The 20,008-nt window shown below is 31.8% G+C and overlaps 2 protein-coding genes across 4 annotated transcripts in view; one reads left to right on the top strand and one right to left on the bottom strand.

Annotated features, from left to right (window-relative positions):
- The window catches only part of LOC140056508 (uncharacterized), a 49,464-nt gene extending 30,919 nt beyond the window's left edge, over positions 1 to 18,545 (top strand). For all 3 annotated transcript variants that reach the window (XM_072101900.1, XM_072101903.1, XM_072101901.1), the window contains one exon: positions 17,258 to 18,545. The gene's annotated coding sequence lies outside the window, so the exon portion shown is untranslated. The remainder of the gene's footprint in view (positions 1 to 17,257) is intronic.
- On the bottom strand, positions 868 to 3,227 carry LOC140057602 (uncharacterized). Its single transcript, XM_072103318.1, is given in 2 exon segments — positions 868 to 2,179; positions 2,432 to 3,227. Coding segments are annotated over 2 exon segments (666 nt in total). The 5' UTR covers positions 2,564 to 3,227; the 3' UTR covers positions 868 to 1,645.
- Positions 18,546 to 20,008: the final 1,463 nt, after the last annotated feature.

Genomic DNA, 20,008 nt, shown 5'->3' with positions numbered 1-20,008 from the left:
TATAGAATATTGATTAGGAAATAGTATCACTTTCCAGGCTGTCTTGTATGGGTAAACTTATTGACAGTTTTGCTGATTAGAATGTACAGTAACCTCCATATAAATAAGAATATTCAATTCCAGGTTGTTCTCTGTGTATATTATTTGTGCATACAAAATTGTTATTTAAAGGGTGTTCAATTTAGGCCATTGGCACCAGGCCACGTTCCCTTCTATCGTTTGAATAGTGTTGTAGCGAGCTCTGTATCATTAAGCTCGTAGCTTGTGGTGGAGGGGGAACTGGGGTATTTGTTCAACAATTTTTTATGAGGGTGGTCCATCCAGCTGAAGCTGATAATTAGGGACCCTCACAAAAATACAAACATTTTTGCCTTGAAGTGCTCTTTTGAACTAGAGAGAAATTCATGGTATATAGGCCTAGCAGCCTAGCTTGTGACGATTTTTTATTTTCTGGAAAAACGAACCCCTTTTAAAAATTTGATCCTGCATATGCGCATTCAGTACACAGGAATGAATGGTTCGTTTCTTATTCAATGAACGAGGTAGTTAATAAAACATCTTGTTGAAAGACACACACACACACACACACACACACACATGCCGCTTTGTCAAAATTACAATTTCATATTATGATCTGTATTATTACTATATTTGCGTAGTTTAAATAAACTTACACTACTTTATTAAATAATCAATTCATGTGAGATACAATTTATGAAATGTTTTTCCAGACATTGTTTTCCAGAGTAATCTTTTACAAATTTAATACATGAATAATACAGAAAATAATGAATAGGGAGATTAAGATCATGAAGTTTGCATTCACTTCCAAATAAACAGATTATACAGTCATGTTATTTCAATTGTTGATTGGTAAATTATGTTTTTGTTATTATTCGTGTGTCTAGACAGTTTTTAGGAGGAGCGTTATTGATTGTGGTTCAATTTTCTTCTCGTTTAATCGTTAGTAAAACATTATGTCTGACATAAACATCTGCCATCACTGTATTTAAATTTTATATAAATGAATGAATTAGTTTAGTGTAATGTTTGTATTTTAGTAATGTTTTAAGCTTCTCACGCTATGATATGTCTATACATTTATTTATGTTAAATCCAGATTTCTTAACACCTTTTTTATACTTTTTTCCATCCTAAATTCTTTACATCCTCTCCTCATTCTTCTTTACATCCTCTCCTCATTCTTCTTTACATCCTCTCCTCATTCTTCTTTACATCCTCTTTTTTCTTATCCAACCTCTCTTTTTTTTTTATTGCAACCTCTTTTCTTCTTCTTTGCTAACCCTCTCCTCTTTTTCTTTTTTGCAACCTCTCCTCTTTTTTCTTCTTTACAACCTCTCAGCTTTCTTGTTCTTTGCAAGCTCTCCCTTCTCTTCTTCTTTACAACCTCTCCTCTTTCTTGTTCTTTGCAAGCTCTCCTCTTTCTTGTTCTTTGCAAGCTCTCCTCTTTCTTGTTCTTTGCAACCTCTCCCTTCTCTTCTTCTTTGCAACCTCTCCCTTCTCTTCTTATTTGCAACCTCTCCTCTTTCTTGTTCTTTGCAACCTCTCCCTTCTCTTCTTCTTTGCAACCTCTCCCTTCTCTTCTTCTTTGCAACCTCTCCTCTTTCTTTTTCTTTACAACCTCTCATCTTTCTTGTTCTTTGCAACCTCTCCCTTCTCTTCTTCTTTGCAACCTCTCCCTTCTCTTCTTCTTTGCAACCTCTCCTCTTTCTTTTTCTTTACAAGCTCTCCCTTCCCTTCTTCTTTGCAACCTCTCCTCTTTCTTCTTCTTTGCAACCTCTCCCTTCTCTTCTTCTTTGCAACCTCTCCTCTTTCTTTTTCTTTACAAGCTCTCCCTTCTCTTCTTCTTTGCAACCTCTCCTCTTTCTTTTTCTTTACAAGCTCTCCCTTCTCTTCTTCTTTGCAACCTCTCCTCTTTCTTTTTCTTTACAACCTCTCATCTTTCTTCTTCTTTGCAACCTCTCCCTTCTCTTCTTCTTTGCAACCTCTTCCTTCTCTTCTTCTTTGCAACCTCTCCCTTCTCTTCTTCTTTGCAACCTCTTCCTTCTCTTCTTCTTTGCAACCTCTCCCTTCTCTTCTTCTTTGCAACCTCTCCTCTTTCTTTTTCTTTACAAGCTCTCCCTTCTCTTCTTCTTTGCAACCTCTCCTCTTTCTTTTTCTTTACAACCTCTCATCTTTCTTCTTCTTTGCAACCTCTCCCTTCTCTTCTTCTTTGCAACCTCTCCCTTCTCTTCTTCTTTGCAACCTCTCCCTTCTCTTCTTCTTTGCAACCTCTCCCTTCTCTTCTTCTTTGCAACCTCTCCTCTTCCTTTTTCTTTACAACGTCTCCTTTTTCTTCTTCTTTGCAAGCTCTCCCTTCTCTTCTTCTTTGCAACCTCTCCTCATTCTTTTTCTTTACAACCTCTCATCTTTTTTCTTCTTTGCAACCTCTCCTCTTCCTTTTTCTTTACAACGTCTCCTTTTTCTTCTTTGCAACATCTCCTTTTTCTTCTTCTTTGCTAACCCTCTCGCCTTTTCTTTTTTCCACTTTATTCTTATCCATTCCTCTTTTTTATCATCTATATACATCTTGTCCTCTTTCTTTACTTACTCTCTTTCTCCTTTACATGCTGTCCCTTTCTCCTTATAAACATGTCCTTTCCTTTCCTCTCATCCTCTCTCCTTCTTGACATCTTATATCCTCTTCTATCATCTTTTTCTACATCTTTCTATAATATCTAGACAGTACTTTATACACTTGTTTCTATTGGTTTTTAGAAAGGGCTACTGTTAACCAATCAGATTCTTTCCTTTTAAATCCTGTCACTTTGGCTATAATAACATCATGGCATTAAAGCATGGTATTCAATGTATAATACTAGGATCATATACATATCTTTTTATCCTTGATAAAAAACTTTCTAGTTTCCTGGCAAATGTGACCCACTTCTTTTTTAGGTAAATTAACTCTTTGTATGTTGCAAAGTGAATAATGTCTGCGACCTTTCTTTTTTACCGCTTTAAATCTTTTTATTCATGAATAGATATCTTGCTCTTTCCAGAATAAACAAAGCAGTGTATTGTTAACATAGTGGTACAGGTGTATGAATAGATATCTTGCTCTTTCCAGAATAAACAAAGCAGTGTATTGTTAACATACTGGTACAGGTGTATGATGAGATATATCACTTTATAATGACTTCCTTTCATATTTGTGTTCTTCTTGTTTCGTATGAATACATTCAAATAATTCAGAAAATTATTTTTACAGGTTATAATCCAAATGTGAGACATGTAAAAGCATTGAAATCATTTTGAACACAACATAAGGTCCAGTAATAAGTTTGATATGACAGATAATATAAAACAAACTCAGAAATAGTGAGCCAAGCCACTGTGATATGTATGTATATATCAATGTTCATTCATAGTTACTATACTATACATTAAATGTGTCTAACTAACGCCTTAAAATCCAACAAACCTGTTTTATTCATTAAATTATACCAGTGTACAAATACATATTCCCAAACCAAATATTTTATAACCTCTATAACCATAGGCAATTGTTTAAACAGTGAAATAGATATCCATGGCCAGTCATATTATCCTTAATATCGTATTAAATCGTAAAAACTGAACATTGCTGCTCATCCTATATTTCAGTAAAGCTATTATATGGACACGATGGCTTTAAATTCAAAGCTCAGACTTTCTTCTGTATGTTCATACACAATACAGTACTGATTAAACTAAACTAAACATTTCTTACTCTGCTTTTCCTCTCCTAGCTACAAATTCATTGAATTCATGTATCTCCATTTAGTACAGCTATTGTATTCTGTTTACAATGGTTTAGACTTTGACTTTTTTTTTTTATCTCATCAATGTTTTGGTCATATATGTACTGATACAGTACTACATTTTGCTTATTACTATGCAAACACATTTACACAAACTAGCAAGTAAACTTGCAAATGCTTTGCAACTATTTTGCCAAATAAAAATTATTGTTGTTGTTGGATGGTTTAACAACAGCATTATTCAATCTATAGTACATAAGAGTACACATTAATAATATAATATAAAACAGTATAAATAAAATATTATAGTGAAACATTTGAACATACTGTAACTTTGAAAGAAGGGGAAAAAATGAATAATAATAATAATAATAATTCATATAGCACACATATCCACTCAAAGTGCTCAAGCCGCTAGCAACCACATACAATACCTGATTTAGACTCCGATTTATTATTATTTTTTTATCCATTAATTTCATATGCCTTAGAAAAGAGGTATGATTTTAATGGGTTTTTTTAAAGAATTAATTGTATGAATTTACCTAATCAGTTGAGGAAAAGACAATAAATAGAAAAGTACAACACGCATAAGATAATAGGTAATTTATCTGAAGTTTTGTAAACCAAACTTTGTTCTTATTTTCAAGGGTATCCCTGTATACAACCTCATTTCTAGATTGGTTGCCAGTTTTTCAAGCAGACTCCAGATACATAATTTGCATGAGTCATAACTGAATGATAACTGTTGAAATGTTACCTGTATGATCTGTTGTCTAGCCAATTGGCCTGCAGGCATGTGTTATGTTCTCAACATTCTAATTATGCAACTTCTAACCTCTGACATAATCTGTCATGGGTCGGTGGTTTAAAACATTCATTTGGTTGAGTGCTTGTTTAAAGTAGCAGTATTTTTTGTTTATTGATAAAACATTACATAAGAAATCTTGCATAATAATATTAGCTCATTCATAATGTTTCAACATTTAATTAAAAGCATCAGTAAGTCACCACAGACTTTGTATATATATATATGCTTAATACTGTTGAATGAACTGATGAATATTGTGAATGTAACGTATGTTTGTAAAAGTGATGAATTGGTGACAATGATGGTGATATGATGAAATGATAGAGAAGTGATGACAATTATGGTGAAGTGATGGGGATGGTGTGCTGTCAAGTGACAGCAATGATGAAGTGATGAAAGCAATGATGAAGTGATGACAGCAATGATAAAGTGATGAAAATAATGATGAAAGGATGACAGCAATGATAAAGTGATGAGAATAACGATGAAGGGATAAGAGCAATGATAAAGTGATGACAGCAATGATGAAATGATGAGAATAACGATGAAGGGATAAGAGCAATAATGAAGTGATGACAGCAATGATAAAGTGACGACAGCAATGATGAAGTGATGAGAATAATGATGAGAGAAATTAAGAAGTGATGACAGCAATGATAAAGTGATGACAATAATGATGAAGTGATCATGATGGCAAAGTAATTTCACATTATTATGCAGGAAAATAAAAAACAGGTCTGTAAAATGTATTATTAGCATGTCTCTTTACACTTCAATGGTTATCCTTCCGCAATTTTTTAAAAAGAATAACTGGTAACGGATGTGTTAATTATGAACATTATCTATCCTGTCATGATCTTTTTTTAAACATCAATTTAAGTTAGAATTTGCATACACTATAATACTAAAATTATATCTTTTTAAATTTAAAATTAGTTAGATAATGATTATAATTTTGACTATAATAAAAGGAAAAACTTTTCAGTATGTATATATAATATATGTTAGAATTTGTATACATTATACTACTAAAATTATATCTTTTTAAATTTAAAATTAGATAGATTATGATTATAATTTTTGACTATAATAAAAGGAAAAACTTTTTAGTATGTATATATATATAATTAACAAAAAAAAAACCCTAAAGGAAAAATGCTCATACTCATTCCAGTCATATACTTCTTAATTGATTTCCTTAATAACGCCCCTAAGGTAGAAAAGGCAATGGAGAAAATACATGAGGGGAAACCCCCTACCTATCCATTTCAAACATTGATATGGTGCATAGTTATCTTCTGTCTACATTCCTAGAGGGACACTTTAGGTAAAAAGAGACTAAGGGGAACCCCCTTTCTTTCAAAACTCAAAAACAACAATTTATATCACCACTGATTTTGAAATTCTTTTACAGACTAATTTGTTTTCGGTCTATAGCAGACAAGATGTTACCTAGGGTTATTGTAATGTTATCATAATACACTCGATCTTTCTATTTCTCTTGGTTTTAAATCAGTTTGTAAATGACAAAGTTCATTAAGGAGAAGTTCAGATGTATTACAATATTGATACATTGTGGACAAAATGTAGCATTAAGCGTATCTATTTATAATTTTTATAATATGTGGTGTTTTTTTATACTGATTATTATTATTATTATACTGGTTATCTTTTCAAATGTCAATCGAACCATTACATTTTGTTTAGTATAGTAGGATGGGCATTTTTATACACACTGGCCAAAAGTTAATTATTTAGAAAAATACAATTTAGACAGGCTCATACAACCCCAGGTATAGTAGCTTTAGACCACTAGACAAACTTTTGTAATTTAGCTATATAATAAGCATAGTGTACAACCCCTCTTGGTTTTTTTTAGAATAATTGCATGCTCCGAAACTAATAAGCTTAGAATGTTACTTCCAATTAGTCTGTCGCCAATGCAGGAATCGGAAGTTCATTTGAGTTTACAGTCACGTCCTAATATTGCATTCACATGCATCAAGTTTTTTTTTTATTACAAAAAGAGATGATTGGTCATTTAAATATTTTTTATGTAGTAGTGTGAAGTTAGATAATCATTCGGCCAACATTCTTGTACTGTATATTAGCAGTATTAGATAGTTGCGGTTGTCAGGGCACTTATACCCCTTTCACACAAAAATTCTGCAGTGATCGCCGAAGACACCCCAAGGTTTGTGATCGTAATCGTAAATACCGCCCTCTATTTTGACACCGGTGTGCCTCCGCAGTTTGCCCTCCGGAGAATGGTCAGCTGTTCAACCCCGGTGTTTTGAACTCCAGAGTTGAGAGCTTGCTTATGCGCTATATAAGAATGAACTATTAACTATATTATTCCAAACGATGTTCTATAAAGGTGTGGGAGGTGAGGCGTTTATTCAAATAAGGGCATTTATTCAAATAATTTGAATAAATGTGGTAACTTGTTATGTTCAGTTCAGTCATCGCAATTTCTTCTAGTCATTTTGTGCATGTAAATATTTCACATGAATGTTAGTCACAAATCATTATATAAGCACCACAGTCATTGTACATTAGATTGATTGGAAGCTGTACCTTTACATTGAATGTTTTATCTTTCCGTCTCTTTATCCTTCCCAAGTAAAAATGAACTAACAGGTAGAAGACCCGATATAGATTTGAAAAACAAATACAGTTTATCGCTCCCTGGAAAGTCATTTACTTGATGTTCATGCATCATTATCGTTAAAGTCGTATTCTCAGGTAGTGAAATATGCGCCGTGTACATTCATCACGTCAACTTAGATTATGTCTGACTTCAGACAGGCGATGGTGATTAGTCTGGTCAACTGCGGATCTATATCTTTGCAGCCTAGATATAGGTAACATTATGAAGGAATATAGACGGTCGGCTATGCAGCAATTTATGTTGTAATAATGTTATTCTGTCGTTAGGTGGTTAATACACACAGTGGAAAATGCTATAAAAAGTAACATGACAATATCGGGGTTGTGAGTTTAATATAAAATGGATGTCTGCTAAATATTGTATGATTGATAGTTACTGTGTAATAATTTCTTCTTTTTGTATAAATATATTTCTTCAAATAAAATGTTGAAGTTTTTAAAAATTACCTATAAATAGTGAATAATGCAACCACTGTTGACATTACATTTTCTTGTAAAACTTAATTTAATTTTTAGATTTGTTGTGTGTGTCTTTCTAGACTTTTTTTTTTTAATTGTTATTTTTATTCAATCGATAATTACCGCCACTAACAGATTTGATACAAACAAAGCAAGGACTGTTTAAAGCACCTTGATTGGTCCTAACATTAATCAAGGGCTTCTCTCTTCCAGTGCCCACCTTGACCAGAGGATGGATGCCAGCTTAGCATTTTGTGGCTTACATGTTGTCATATGGAACGCCGTTTACGCAACATTTCGATGATATGAATTTTATGACGCGATATGTGAATGAAATGCATCGATATGAATTGAATGGCGTGATATATGAATGAAATGTTTTGAATTGAATGCTTTGAATTGAATGTTTTGAATGAAATGTTTTGAATGAAATGTTTTGAATTGAATGTTTTGAATAAAATGTTTTGAATGAAATGTTTTGAATTAAATGTTTTGAATTAAATGTTTTGAATGAAATGTTTGAATTGAATTGAAAAGTCAAACTATTGGCGGCGTATGTCATTCCCGCTCGCGATTTTTTTTCAACCTCTTAATAGGCCTAAGCATGGGTACCCTCATCTCCTTTCAACGCTGTCATCAATATGAATCCTTTACAGAGACTCTCTAACAGACCTGAAACATTGGAATACATATTTCCAAACCCAGGTCTGTTAGGATTCTCTGTAAAGGCAGCGTGGAAGAAAGGAGATGAGGGTACCCAGGCTTAGGCCTAAGAGGTTGAGAAAATAATCGCGAGCGAGAATGACATACGCCACCAATAGTTTGACTTTTCAATTCAATTCAAACATTTCATTCAAAACATTTCATTCAAAACATTTCATTCAAAACATTTCATTCAAAACATTTCATTCAAAATATTCAATTCAAAGCATTCAATTCAAAACATTTCATTCATATCGCACCATTTAATTCATATCGATGCATTTCATTCACATATCGCGTCATAAAATTCATATCATCGAAATGTTGCGTAAACGGCGTTCCATATTGTCAGATTTTTTCTTCCCATTCCTCTTTCATTTCTCTTTAGATCTTGAACCAGGTGCTTTATAAAATTTCAGGAATTGTACACCTTCCAATTTGACTTTTTTTACATTACTCTTTACATTCTGTTACAATTTGTAATTGTGCAACTTTTGTAATTAACCTTATAAGATTGGCTGGCACTGATCTTCATTTGCAAGTTTGTAAAATATTAGTGCTATGTTCGTTTCACACAACATTCCGTAATAACCTCATAGGATTTTGAATGAACTTTGATTATTACTTTAAAAAGTTTGTAGAATTCTACACAACATTCTGAAATCAATCCTAGTATAAAATACTATTTCGATAATGTTGCAACATTAGTATTAATATCAAAGTATTTTTATTTCTCCATTTAAAATATAAAACAGTTTTTATAGTAGAATGTTTATAACATTTTGCACAATTTGTTTTAAATGCAATAATAACTGCCAAGTTTCATCAAACAAAAATCGTAATATACTAAATAGAGGTTTTTCCTCAAATAATAAAAACAGTTTTTGTAGATGTTCTTAAATTCTACAGAACTTATAAAATATATATTCTAGTAATGGACCATGTAAAATTTATTTTACTGCAGTAACTACATTTTTTCTAAACCTGTATGCATTTATTCAGCAAGCTTGTACAGTGTTAGCACCATAAAATGTTTTTGCAATAAAAATGTAGTTACTGCAGTAACTGCAGAAGAACTATTTTCACATGATCAATAATAACTAGAAAGTTTTCTCATGAAGCAAACGTAATAGCCTCTTGTAATTTTTATCTGACCGTTCTCTAGACAGTTTTATAGGTTTAGTGTTCTCCCTTGTAGACAATGTTGTAACAACAGTAGCATTTTCCTAATACATTTGTTTAACATTCATATAAACCAATCCTTTTCATGTTTGACCATTCTAAGATCATAAAGCATTTTTAATGTTTTTTCTTCCAGACATAATACATTTTATAATGTCTACTAAATGACAGGTTTTTCTTTTATTAAGCTCCCTTTTCCAAATGACTGATGGTAATAAAATGTTACTTTGCTCGTGAAATGGGTTTTGCAAGACTCTTAACGAATTAAATTAATACATGTTCACATGATTTAATCGTTAAGCTAGCATTCGTCACTTGTGTCCCCATAATTTCCTAATTTATTGTTTCTAATGTCTTCTTATTGTCTCATTTTCTGGTTTTATATTGGCTTATAAAATGTATTTATATCATAAAATATTAAAGATTGAATGTAAAGATATTAATATATTTGTATACTGTTACTTTATTTCTTATATAATTACATGATTCATATTAAATTATTAATTATTAAAAAGTTACAGTCTGTCAACAGAGGGAAGTGGATTCTATCTCGCCCCTGAGTGTAATATTACGAACAAATTTATTTTCTTTTTTTAAAAAAAACCTACCACTCGCCACCATATCTTTACTAAGTTAACTGAAAAAGTTGTCTTTCTGGTTTATTACATGACAAAGTTGTCTTTCTGGTTTATTACATGACAAAGTTGTCTTTCTGGTTTATTACATGACAAAGTTGTCTTTCTGGTTTATTACATGACAAAGTTGTCTTTCTGGTTTATTACATGACAAAGTTGTCTTTCTGGTTTATTACATGACAAAGTTGTCTTTCTGGTTTATTACATGACAAAGTTGTCAGCATAATACAAAACTTCAAACAAATTTTACTTCGCTTGTCAAAACATTCATTGTAGCACCCTCATACGGCTGGGAATGTTCCAAGCTGCATGTTGTTAGGTGTTATCCGATACTTGTGTTGTCATGAAATTTGATACAGGTATCAACTTTGTGTGTTTTCTTTCAAAATATTTATGAAAATATAAACACAACCAAATGCTTTAATAATAATTTCTCAACTTCTGTTAATTTATTTCTACCGACAGTAATGTTTTTAATTAAATATCATCTACAGTCTACAAACTCCATATTAATGCACATTCACTAATTGAATCAAACTACCAGGCCTGTGAGACACTAGTTTCCTTACATTTTTAACTATGCTTAATAAAATTATGTGGCCGTTGCTACTGTAAAGTAGAGTCACCAATGTTTTAGAGACTGAACTACCAAGCAACTACAATTAAATTAAGCCCAGAGTCTACAACTTGGACAGCGTTCATAGTGGGGAACGGATGCACCAGAAAAGAGTCAATAACTCTTCCCCGGGTACTTCATGTCTACGTCTTATAAATACCTCAGTTAATTTAAATAGAGACAGCTGTAGTGTTTTGAATACTTCTAACCCCATCAACACATAGCTCCACTTCACATTGCCAAACATTGTGTAAAATCATGATTAATGTTCAAAATTGCATGTTTGAAATAAAAGATACATTGTACATACTGCTCAACAACAATAGTGTTGGTTGTCATCATTGTTTAGCACTCTTGACAATGTTGACATCAAACAGATAAGAGGCACAATACTTTTAACATTTAATTGTGACAGATTAAATATGAGTTTGAGTGTGAATCTATGTTATATTATGATTTAGATTCTTGTTCTCTTTATTAGGAAGGTCGTCTAGTGGAGAGTTACTTCTCTTATAGATCCCCTCCTGACTTGTTACTTCTTTCACTGATGGTTCCTCTCCTTCTTGGTTCCTTTTTTTCTTTCTATCATTTCACTTCCTTCCTTTTTCATTCTACTGAGTTACTTCTTTTCCTTCATGATTCCTTCTTTTCCTTCCTGGTTCCTTCTTTTCCTTCCTGGTTCCTTCTTTCCTTTATGCTTCCTCTTATGTAGGGTTATTTCTTCTCATTCATGGTTCATTTTTCTCCTTCCTGGTTTGTTCTTTGTTACCCCATCACCCTATCCATGCTATCTTAGTGCTATTTTGCATCAAAAGTCTAATTAATATATACAAATTAACTAAATTCTTAATCAACCTTTAAAATGTATTTTCCTTTGTGTCAGCTATACCATGACAACAACTGAAAAAAAATCCATACTTCATTTTTTACCCATATCTCTACATCTAATCTAATAACCCAACTTACATATCTAGGTTAGTTTATTTATGTTATACCAACTTCTAACTAGGCTACCAGGAACAGTAATTTTCTATTATAATATTCCAGTAATTGAATAGATTTTCTATCAACAACTTCCAAATTTTTTTTGGCTTACATCCGAAAAGCCCCTGGCGAATTTTTGCATGCTTGTTTACGGAACATTGAATGTGATGTGCAGCAAGCTCCAGGTATGTTTCATTTATGTGAGGACGGACAACAGTCCTGTTTTCGATTCATGAGATGCTCATGGAGTGCGATGTCTCATGCCAGACAGAACCAATTACACTCCACATGGCGAGATCACCATCAATAACCACATGGTTCCAGACAGACACATATATGGGTCAGCTGTCTGCCACCCTTTGTACTTTTTGCAACAACAAAGTCTGATGAATAATGTTCAAACGGGATGTGAGAAGGGGACCCCCAGTGAGGATGGGTTGCCATGATATTATTTATATTAGGGCTAAAATATATTATTAGATTATTACAACACCTGGTAAAGGCATTCAATCTAGGCAGTGATTGTAGTCTTACTTATTTTTTTCTGTGATTTTACATATAAAAATTGTTGTACAATTATTGATATTATAAAAAAAATTGTACTCCATATTTATATAACCTTTACCATTTGGAACTACTTTTTTAATTTTTATACAATAGATTATTTTTATTTGTTAATTTTGTTCAAAATATGTTTTAATTAACACTGTTTCTTATCATTAGCATTTGTTTTAATTGGTTGTTGAACTTTGTATAGAATAAGAACTATACAGAAATAATACCATGAAATCCCAGTGGTCTAATGCTTGCATGATTCAAGATTCAAGATTCAAGAAATTTTATTTGTCCATAAAAATGGAAATTCACTTGCTTGGTAGATTAAAACAACAATAAAAAACAAACATAAAAAATGTTGCAACAATATTAAAACGTGCAGTATTATAACAGATTAAAATACAAGATAAAAAGTTAAAAATAAAAAAACTGTTAAAGATGTAAAACTATTTAAAAATTGCATTATCGTCTTACATTAGAATTAAAAATATGAATGCTATTTACAACGAAGGATTTTCTAGTTCTACAAAGATTTGCTCTTGGAGGTCGAAGCCTAAAACCTGATCTATTTAAGTTATAACAGTAATGTAACGGATGAGTGGGGTCTTTCATAATATTGATTACTAGCAGCTTTTCTCATTCTCACAGATTTCCTCTTTACCATTTATAAATTAATTTCCAGTATATTATTGGGTGGTTGTTTTAGTTGCCTTTCAGTTTCAAATTATATATATTTTATATATTCCAATATTTTTTGTATTTTTACAAAAGTTTAAAAAGATTTAAACTACATGCACTGAACTGTTTACATTTGTCATGTTGTTGTGCATTAGGCGCCATTTCACATGTCTAAAGTGATAATTGTGAGAGCCTGCTTACTGCCAACCAGGAAGAGCATAACTCGATTATGTAATTGCTTATGTTTCTCTGCCTACATTTCCTCAGGTGCCTTGATACTCTGTTGATTTGACCATGACACACATAACAATTATATTACCATAAACTTGCCAATGAACTGCTCTCGGTAATAGAAAATAATCTTATCTTTATTTCTATATTTTTATCTCAATCCCAGACCTATTATACTATATTTTTAACTCAATCCCAGACCTATTCAGATTTTTTTAATCCCATACTTTTTGCTATATTTTTTTATCTCAATCCCAGACCTATTATACTATATTTTTATCTCAATCCCAGACCTATTATACTCTATTTTTATTTCAATGTCAGACCTTTTAATTTGTCTTAATCCCACACTTTTTACTATATTTTTATCTCAATCTCAGACCTTAATCTTAGACCTATTTATTAAAATGATTTTATCTTAATCCGAGACTTACCTTCTGTCATTTCCCAATATCTGTTTGATATCTGTCTGAGCTGACATTCTGGTATTTATAAAATTTATTATTTTTGTCTGGGCCTAATAGGCTTCACTATAAAAAAGTAATATTAGTTAATTGTTTGTGGTTAACCGCATACTGACCCGTATTTTGATACCCTTGTCTGCGGTTTGAGAGCGGTTGTATCTGTTTTATTGTCGTGACATTACATGGTGGTAAGAGTAGTTAGTATAGAGGTACTGTACATTGCATATTCAATACAATGATACACAAATAAGTGTGTCATAATTAGAATGGGTTTAATAATAATAATAATAATAATAATATTTATTCGGCAAAAGTTCATAAAGTACATTTTACAATTCATCTTGCCAGGAGCAAGTAATAGGCATGAGCCCAAACAGAAAACTGCTCTTACTCCATCAAAAAAAAAAGGGTTTCGTAGAGGTTCGAACCCCAGCTAAACAGAGCTAAGAGAATTCAAACGATAGTTATTAGAGCACTACCCGTTATACCACAATGGAATTTGTAGAAAAACAATCAAATTAACAACCTCTTTATTTTATGCATAGTGCATGATCACTATAAAATGTGCGTTTATTGCAGTTATAATCATGGTTCAAATTTTTCAGTTGAACATTCCCAGACTTGATACCAAGTACATTACACAGCTTTTGAAAAACTATCTATTTTCTGGCAAAATTAGTAGAAATTACATGGGTTACCAGAATGTTGACAACCTAACCGGACTCCCAGACAGACTCGGGTCACAAACTATTTCGTTATTTCACACTTATATCACAGTTCATCAGTAATCCGTAAAACTATATTGATTTCCAAAAAAGAATTCATTTGCTCGAGCAAATTTACAAGCATTAAAGTTTTTTTAATTTTTTTATGTAAAGCAGTGAGTCTGTAAACATTCATACATTTCAATTCGTCACGTACACATTTTATTTTTAGTTATTATAATATTATTATAATATACATATATATTCAGTATAAAGATATATCTATTATTATCATAGAGCTGTCTACATAATTAACACAGTTAACCGAGCATAAAATGTTATTGTCGCCAATTATAAGGGTTTCATCTCGGTTAATCCAGCCAAACTGGATAGAGATCCGTTAAACCAGACACCAGAAATACTAAAGACCCCACACCTGCAACATTGGGTACATTTATTTCATGGTTCACTACAGGACAAAGATATTGATCCAGCTTTTAAACAAATACAAACATAGCTAGCTAGCTATGTGGATCAATAGAGAGTTATATGAGAAACTGAGTTTGTCGATGTGGGACTTCATTGATTGGTCGCAACCGCTTTCTAGGCCATGTATATCATTGATCCATACCTGTCTACTGTGTGTTGTGCTATTGATTTACCCACAGCATGTCTCGCCACCCTAAGTCAAGGACCTCATGGGGTATCTTTTTACGTTCACATTATGTAATTGTTACTGTAGCTTCCCATTATTCTCCACTCACAATGCAGGACAGCGTTTTAAATCCTCGTCTCTTTTGTTGTACTATCTCTTTCCGTCATTTTAATTAACTTTCTAAAAGTAATTACAAAATTTATGATCACTTTTCAGTCTGTCTGGTTTCAGCATTATGTTTATGACATTAGAAGATTTTAATAAAAACACAGTATGAATGGATTTGTTGAGGTGTGAAGAATTTACAGAATTGAAATGAATAATAATAGAAAATAATAAATCTAAAACATGAATGCTGTTGAGAACTTCTAAATCTATAAACAGTTGTTAATCCAATGACATTAGTATGACATCACCTCAATGTTGTTGTGCACTGTGTTTCACTACGTTGTTGATGATTGCCCACTGTCCCCAATGACATTAGTATGACATCACCACATTGTTGTTGTGCACTGTGTTTCACTACGTTGTTGATGATGGCCCCCCTGTCTCCTTCCTTCCCTCTTATTTTTCTGTGCCTGGATGATGTTATAGATGTATGGGAGGTCATCACTTATATATATATATAAAGATAAAGATTTCCTCATCTTTATCGTTTCAAATTAATTAATTAAATTTCAGTATATCACCGGGCGGTTTAGAATTGATGTTCTTTGCCTGATGTGTTTATATATAGGTATATATATATCATATTGATCGACATGAAATGTATGAATATCTGTAGTAGGCCTAATAAATAAAAATAGCCTAACTTGCAATAATAAAATCAAACAAATACTTAATGGCTACCTGGATTTCATTTTGTTTTTCTTATTTCATTTGCTTGTTGTTTTTTGTGAATGTTTCAGGCAAAGTGATCTAGATTTTGTACAAAGTTAACGACAGAACAACGTGTCGTTTCAAAGAGGTGAAGATTTTGTATGACTTGAAAGTGACATATCAATCTGTTTTCAAGGGTTACGCTAATTCTTTTGGTGTGTTTATTCCCAAAATAAACGTGTTGAATAAATCCCAAATGATCAACATTGGAAAAAGGAAATGAACGTTACCCCCCAGTTTAGATTTCCAATTCTATAGACACAGGTTAAACCACAATATAATTATAAGAAGCTGTATTTTTTGCTTTATCTGTTGGCAGCGTCCATAGTTTTATGAGACTATGTCTGGTTCTGAAGTTTTATGACTGGTAAAGTTTCAGCAGAGGTGAGAGAGCGCACATTTTTTAACTTGGCACTTTCACAGTTCATGTCCAATCTAACCCTAGTAATGCATATTCCGTTAAGGAATGTTTTTTGTTCCTACAAAGTTTTTTTTATATATTGCATTTGTGTTGTAACAGTATCAAAGTATTTAACACAAACCCTTAAAAATGCATGTAAAGCCCTTAGAAAGTCAATATATAAATGATATTGTTGCTGTATATATTTATATATATAGTATATATTTGTTTCTTTGCAGGGCTGCTAACTATATTAGGTAATTTCTTGATACATCTTATTTCCACTATGAAATCTTATTATGCGATTATAGGTTTACAAGTGTACTAACATTCAATGCACATGAGCTTTCTTTCACATCTATATAGCAACCTTTGTCAGTTGATATATTGAATTTGAACAACTCCTTAGGTAGCTTTTACACACTGTATTATGTATGTTACTTTGTTACCTACGTTTTCAAATAAGAATTTTTGCTTTCATTTTAAATTGAGACAATAAATGTCACAGATCTATAAATAGACTATTCTTGACAAGACAAATATGCTGTTTCTGTGGATATTATAATAATATAAACATATACAACAATTCCGGATAAAACTCACTGCAATTATGAATATATAGCAAGCAAATAAATTGCATAAACGCTGTTGGTAAATGTTCCTGCGAATTTTATTAACCATTCACGATGCCGACCAAATCATCCAATATTATCTTTTGTCGCGTGCCATAATAAATGGCTTACGTAAACAAAAAATTAATATTTGCCTGTTGCATAGCCATTTTATTCCCTTTGATTACACATTTTAATTGTTTATGTTCTTTCCCCAGGTACCATACTAATGTGTCTATGAGAAATGGATGGATGATGATCTCTATTGGTCTGTTAAACATCCCAAGAGTGACCAACGTGGGACCTCCAAACAAAGACTATTGAAGCAGAAGTTATAGTAGAAGATGTCAGATGCAATAACCTTTCTCTGTCATCTATTGGCAGAAGAAGTAGTTCTATTTCTGCCAATTCTCATCTTCTTTACCTGGACTGGTAGTATTTATCAATCATTTTGCTTTAGTCAAGATAGTTAAGAAAGTTGATTAAGTGTACTTCTTCAAGGTTTAGGGGAAAAAATATGTAAAAATATAACAAAGTTAAGACAATGACATTAAAACGAGCATATCAACTACACATAAATTCCGCTATGATTACATAGCTTGTTCAGCTTTATCTGTAACCTTTCAGACTTTCAGTTAGCCTGACTTGTCTTTGATATCTACAGCATTCTAGATTTGAACCCACGTCTTTGACATTATAAACATGCCTAACAACTGCACATAAATGCCGCTATCATTACATAGCTTGTACAGCTGTATCCGTATCATATCTAGTTTGTTTACTTTGTCTAACATATTTTATTCTTTTACTGCTAGACATATCTCTTGATAAGTAAGTTTACCCTCTCAGGCATATTCAAATGTTAGTTCAGTATCAAGTTGGAATTTCTTTAACCAAATAATCACGATTTTATACCTACTCGTGTCGATGATCAAAGATTTAACTGTGATCATTTAAGCATTCTCATATAGAGCTATATAAATAGTTTGGTAGTTGTACAACAGAAACAAAATAGAAACATTGGGTTCAAATGCATGCATAGCAACGACATTATCAAAAGTTATCGACAATGACAAAAAGAAAATTGGCAGAAAAATGTCAAAATGATGTGTGTTAGAACATGTCATACACGTGTAAATCCCTTTTAATGGTTTTCTAACAATTATCTACCCCTCCCCCCCCCCCCCTCATTAATTGGATAGAGTCTATTACCATAAACTATCAGTAACTTCAAATATTTTAATGCAAAGTAAAACATTCATTTCATTCAAAATGATATATTGTAGGTAAGTATTATGTCAAATTGGCTAGACAAATAACAATCAACTTTATTTCATTTATATCAAAACCATTTTTTTTTTATTGGCTGTCTTTACAGTTTAGTTTAAAATGTCTAATTTTTTTTCCCCAGTTTGTTTTAATCATGTTAGTTCCTCTATTGGTTTATTTCAAAAGTTCTCCATAAAACACAATTATTTTACATTTTGTAAAGAAATTAAATCTTACTACAGCTACAGTATATGCACTGGTACACTGTATACTTTAACAATATACAATAGTTATTCTAACTATAAAAGATTGAGCATTTTCTGTAATAGATTATTAGCTTATATTTATTTGAAATAACTTTAAATCAATTAGTTTTATGAATATTTAAAATAAATTTGCTTCCAATTTATTCAAATTATAATTCTAATTTGCAAAAAAAAAACAAACAAATATATATTTTTTATTTATGACATCAGAATTTACCATAATTATTAACACCCCTTTGAAAGAAATGGAATGGTCCAATACAGACACAGGTAAAGTAGGGATAGACGGAAGACATCGTGACGACTACTTTGATTGTCTGGATTTAAACACTTAAGTTCTAGACAATTTTTCTTTCAATTTTGTTTGCGCTATGTTAACTATGATGTTCTTACAAATAAAAAAAAATCTGACTTAAAGGATTCGCAAATGAAGAATGTGTTTTGTAGATAACAACGAGCACATGCTATACATAAAATGATCTAATGCAAATATTTAAAGAACAATTATTTCCGAAACGTGTTTTAGCAACTAGACCACTTAGCTGCTAATCGTGAGATTTCAATAAGACAAAAAAACCTACCACCATGTGATGGCAAGCAATCTTTGAGACTAACATTTAAAATACCTGTACCTCGGTATGCAAATTTTCAAAAACTACACATTTTTAAGATGTCAAAGGTTATACTTTACTACTTACTGTAAGATTCATTATGAAAACAGCATATCATTATTTGATAATAGCAACCTTTTGTTTTTCCTGATGCGCCAGTCGAATAAGCGCTTATCAGGAAGACTTTTTTACTCAACAGGTGTCAAGTTGCGTGCCATAAAATTATTATACCGAGGTAATACAAAAAAATTAATTAAGTTTTGAAACTGAAGTCTGTTTATATTTTGATTTGCCGATAATTAGGGTACATATGGCTCTTTAAAATAAAAGGCATTACAGAATCTGTTTATATGTATAAAATATATTTCTATAATATAATTGTATAAATTGTAAATATTTGTTAAAATGAACAATAATATATGCATCATTCATGAACGAATGTGTAAATAAATCAACGTTGTTATTATGGTTATGAAAAAATCTAGCAGCAAAATAGTTAATTTCTGTACTTATGGGTCTTTCAAGAGCAGTACAACAATCAATGTGCGTTTATGGTTTCAAGCGTATTATATTTATAAAGATAGGGTTCTTTTTCATCGAAATTTGTAACATTTATGATAGTACTTCTTATCTGTTCATAACAGATAAAATTCAGGTTTGTGAAATAAAATCTAAAAATATCATTGTCTGTGTCTAGTTTTTGTGAAAAAGTACATCAGTACTTTAATGGCCTAATGAATTTAAATAAGTATATTTTGTCTCCAGAATTGTCCTGGACTCTCAAGATTTGTCCTGGACTGTCCAGATTTGTCCTGGACTCTCC

This window comes from Antedon mediterranea, chromosome 8, assembly GCF_964355755.1.
Source record: "Antedon mediterranea chromosome 8, ecAntMedi1.1, whole genome shotgun sequence".
NCBI classification, from domain to species: Eukaryota; Metazoa; Echinodermata; class Crinoidea; order Comatulida; family Antedonidae; genus Antedon; species Antedon mediterranea.
Note: the sequence above shows the minus strand (reverse complement) of the source record. Positions and strands in the feature narration are given on the sequence as shown.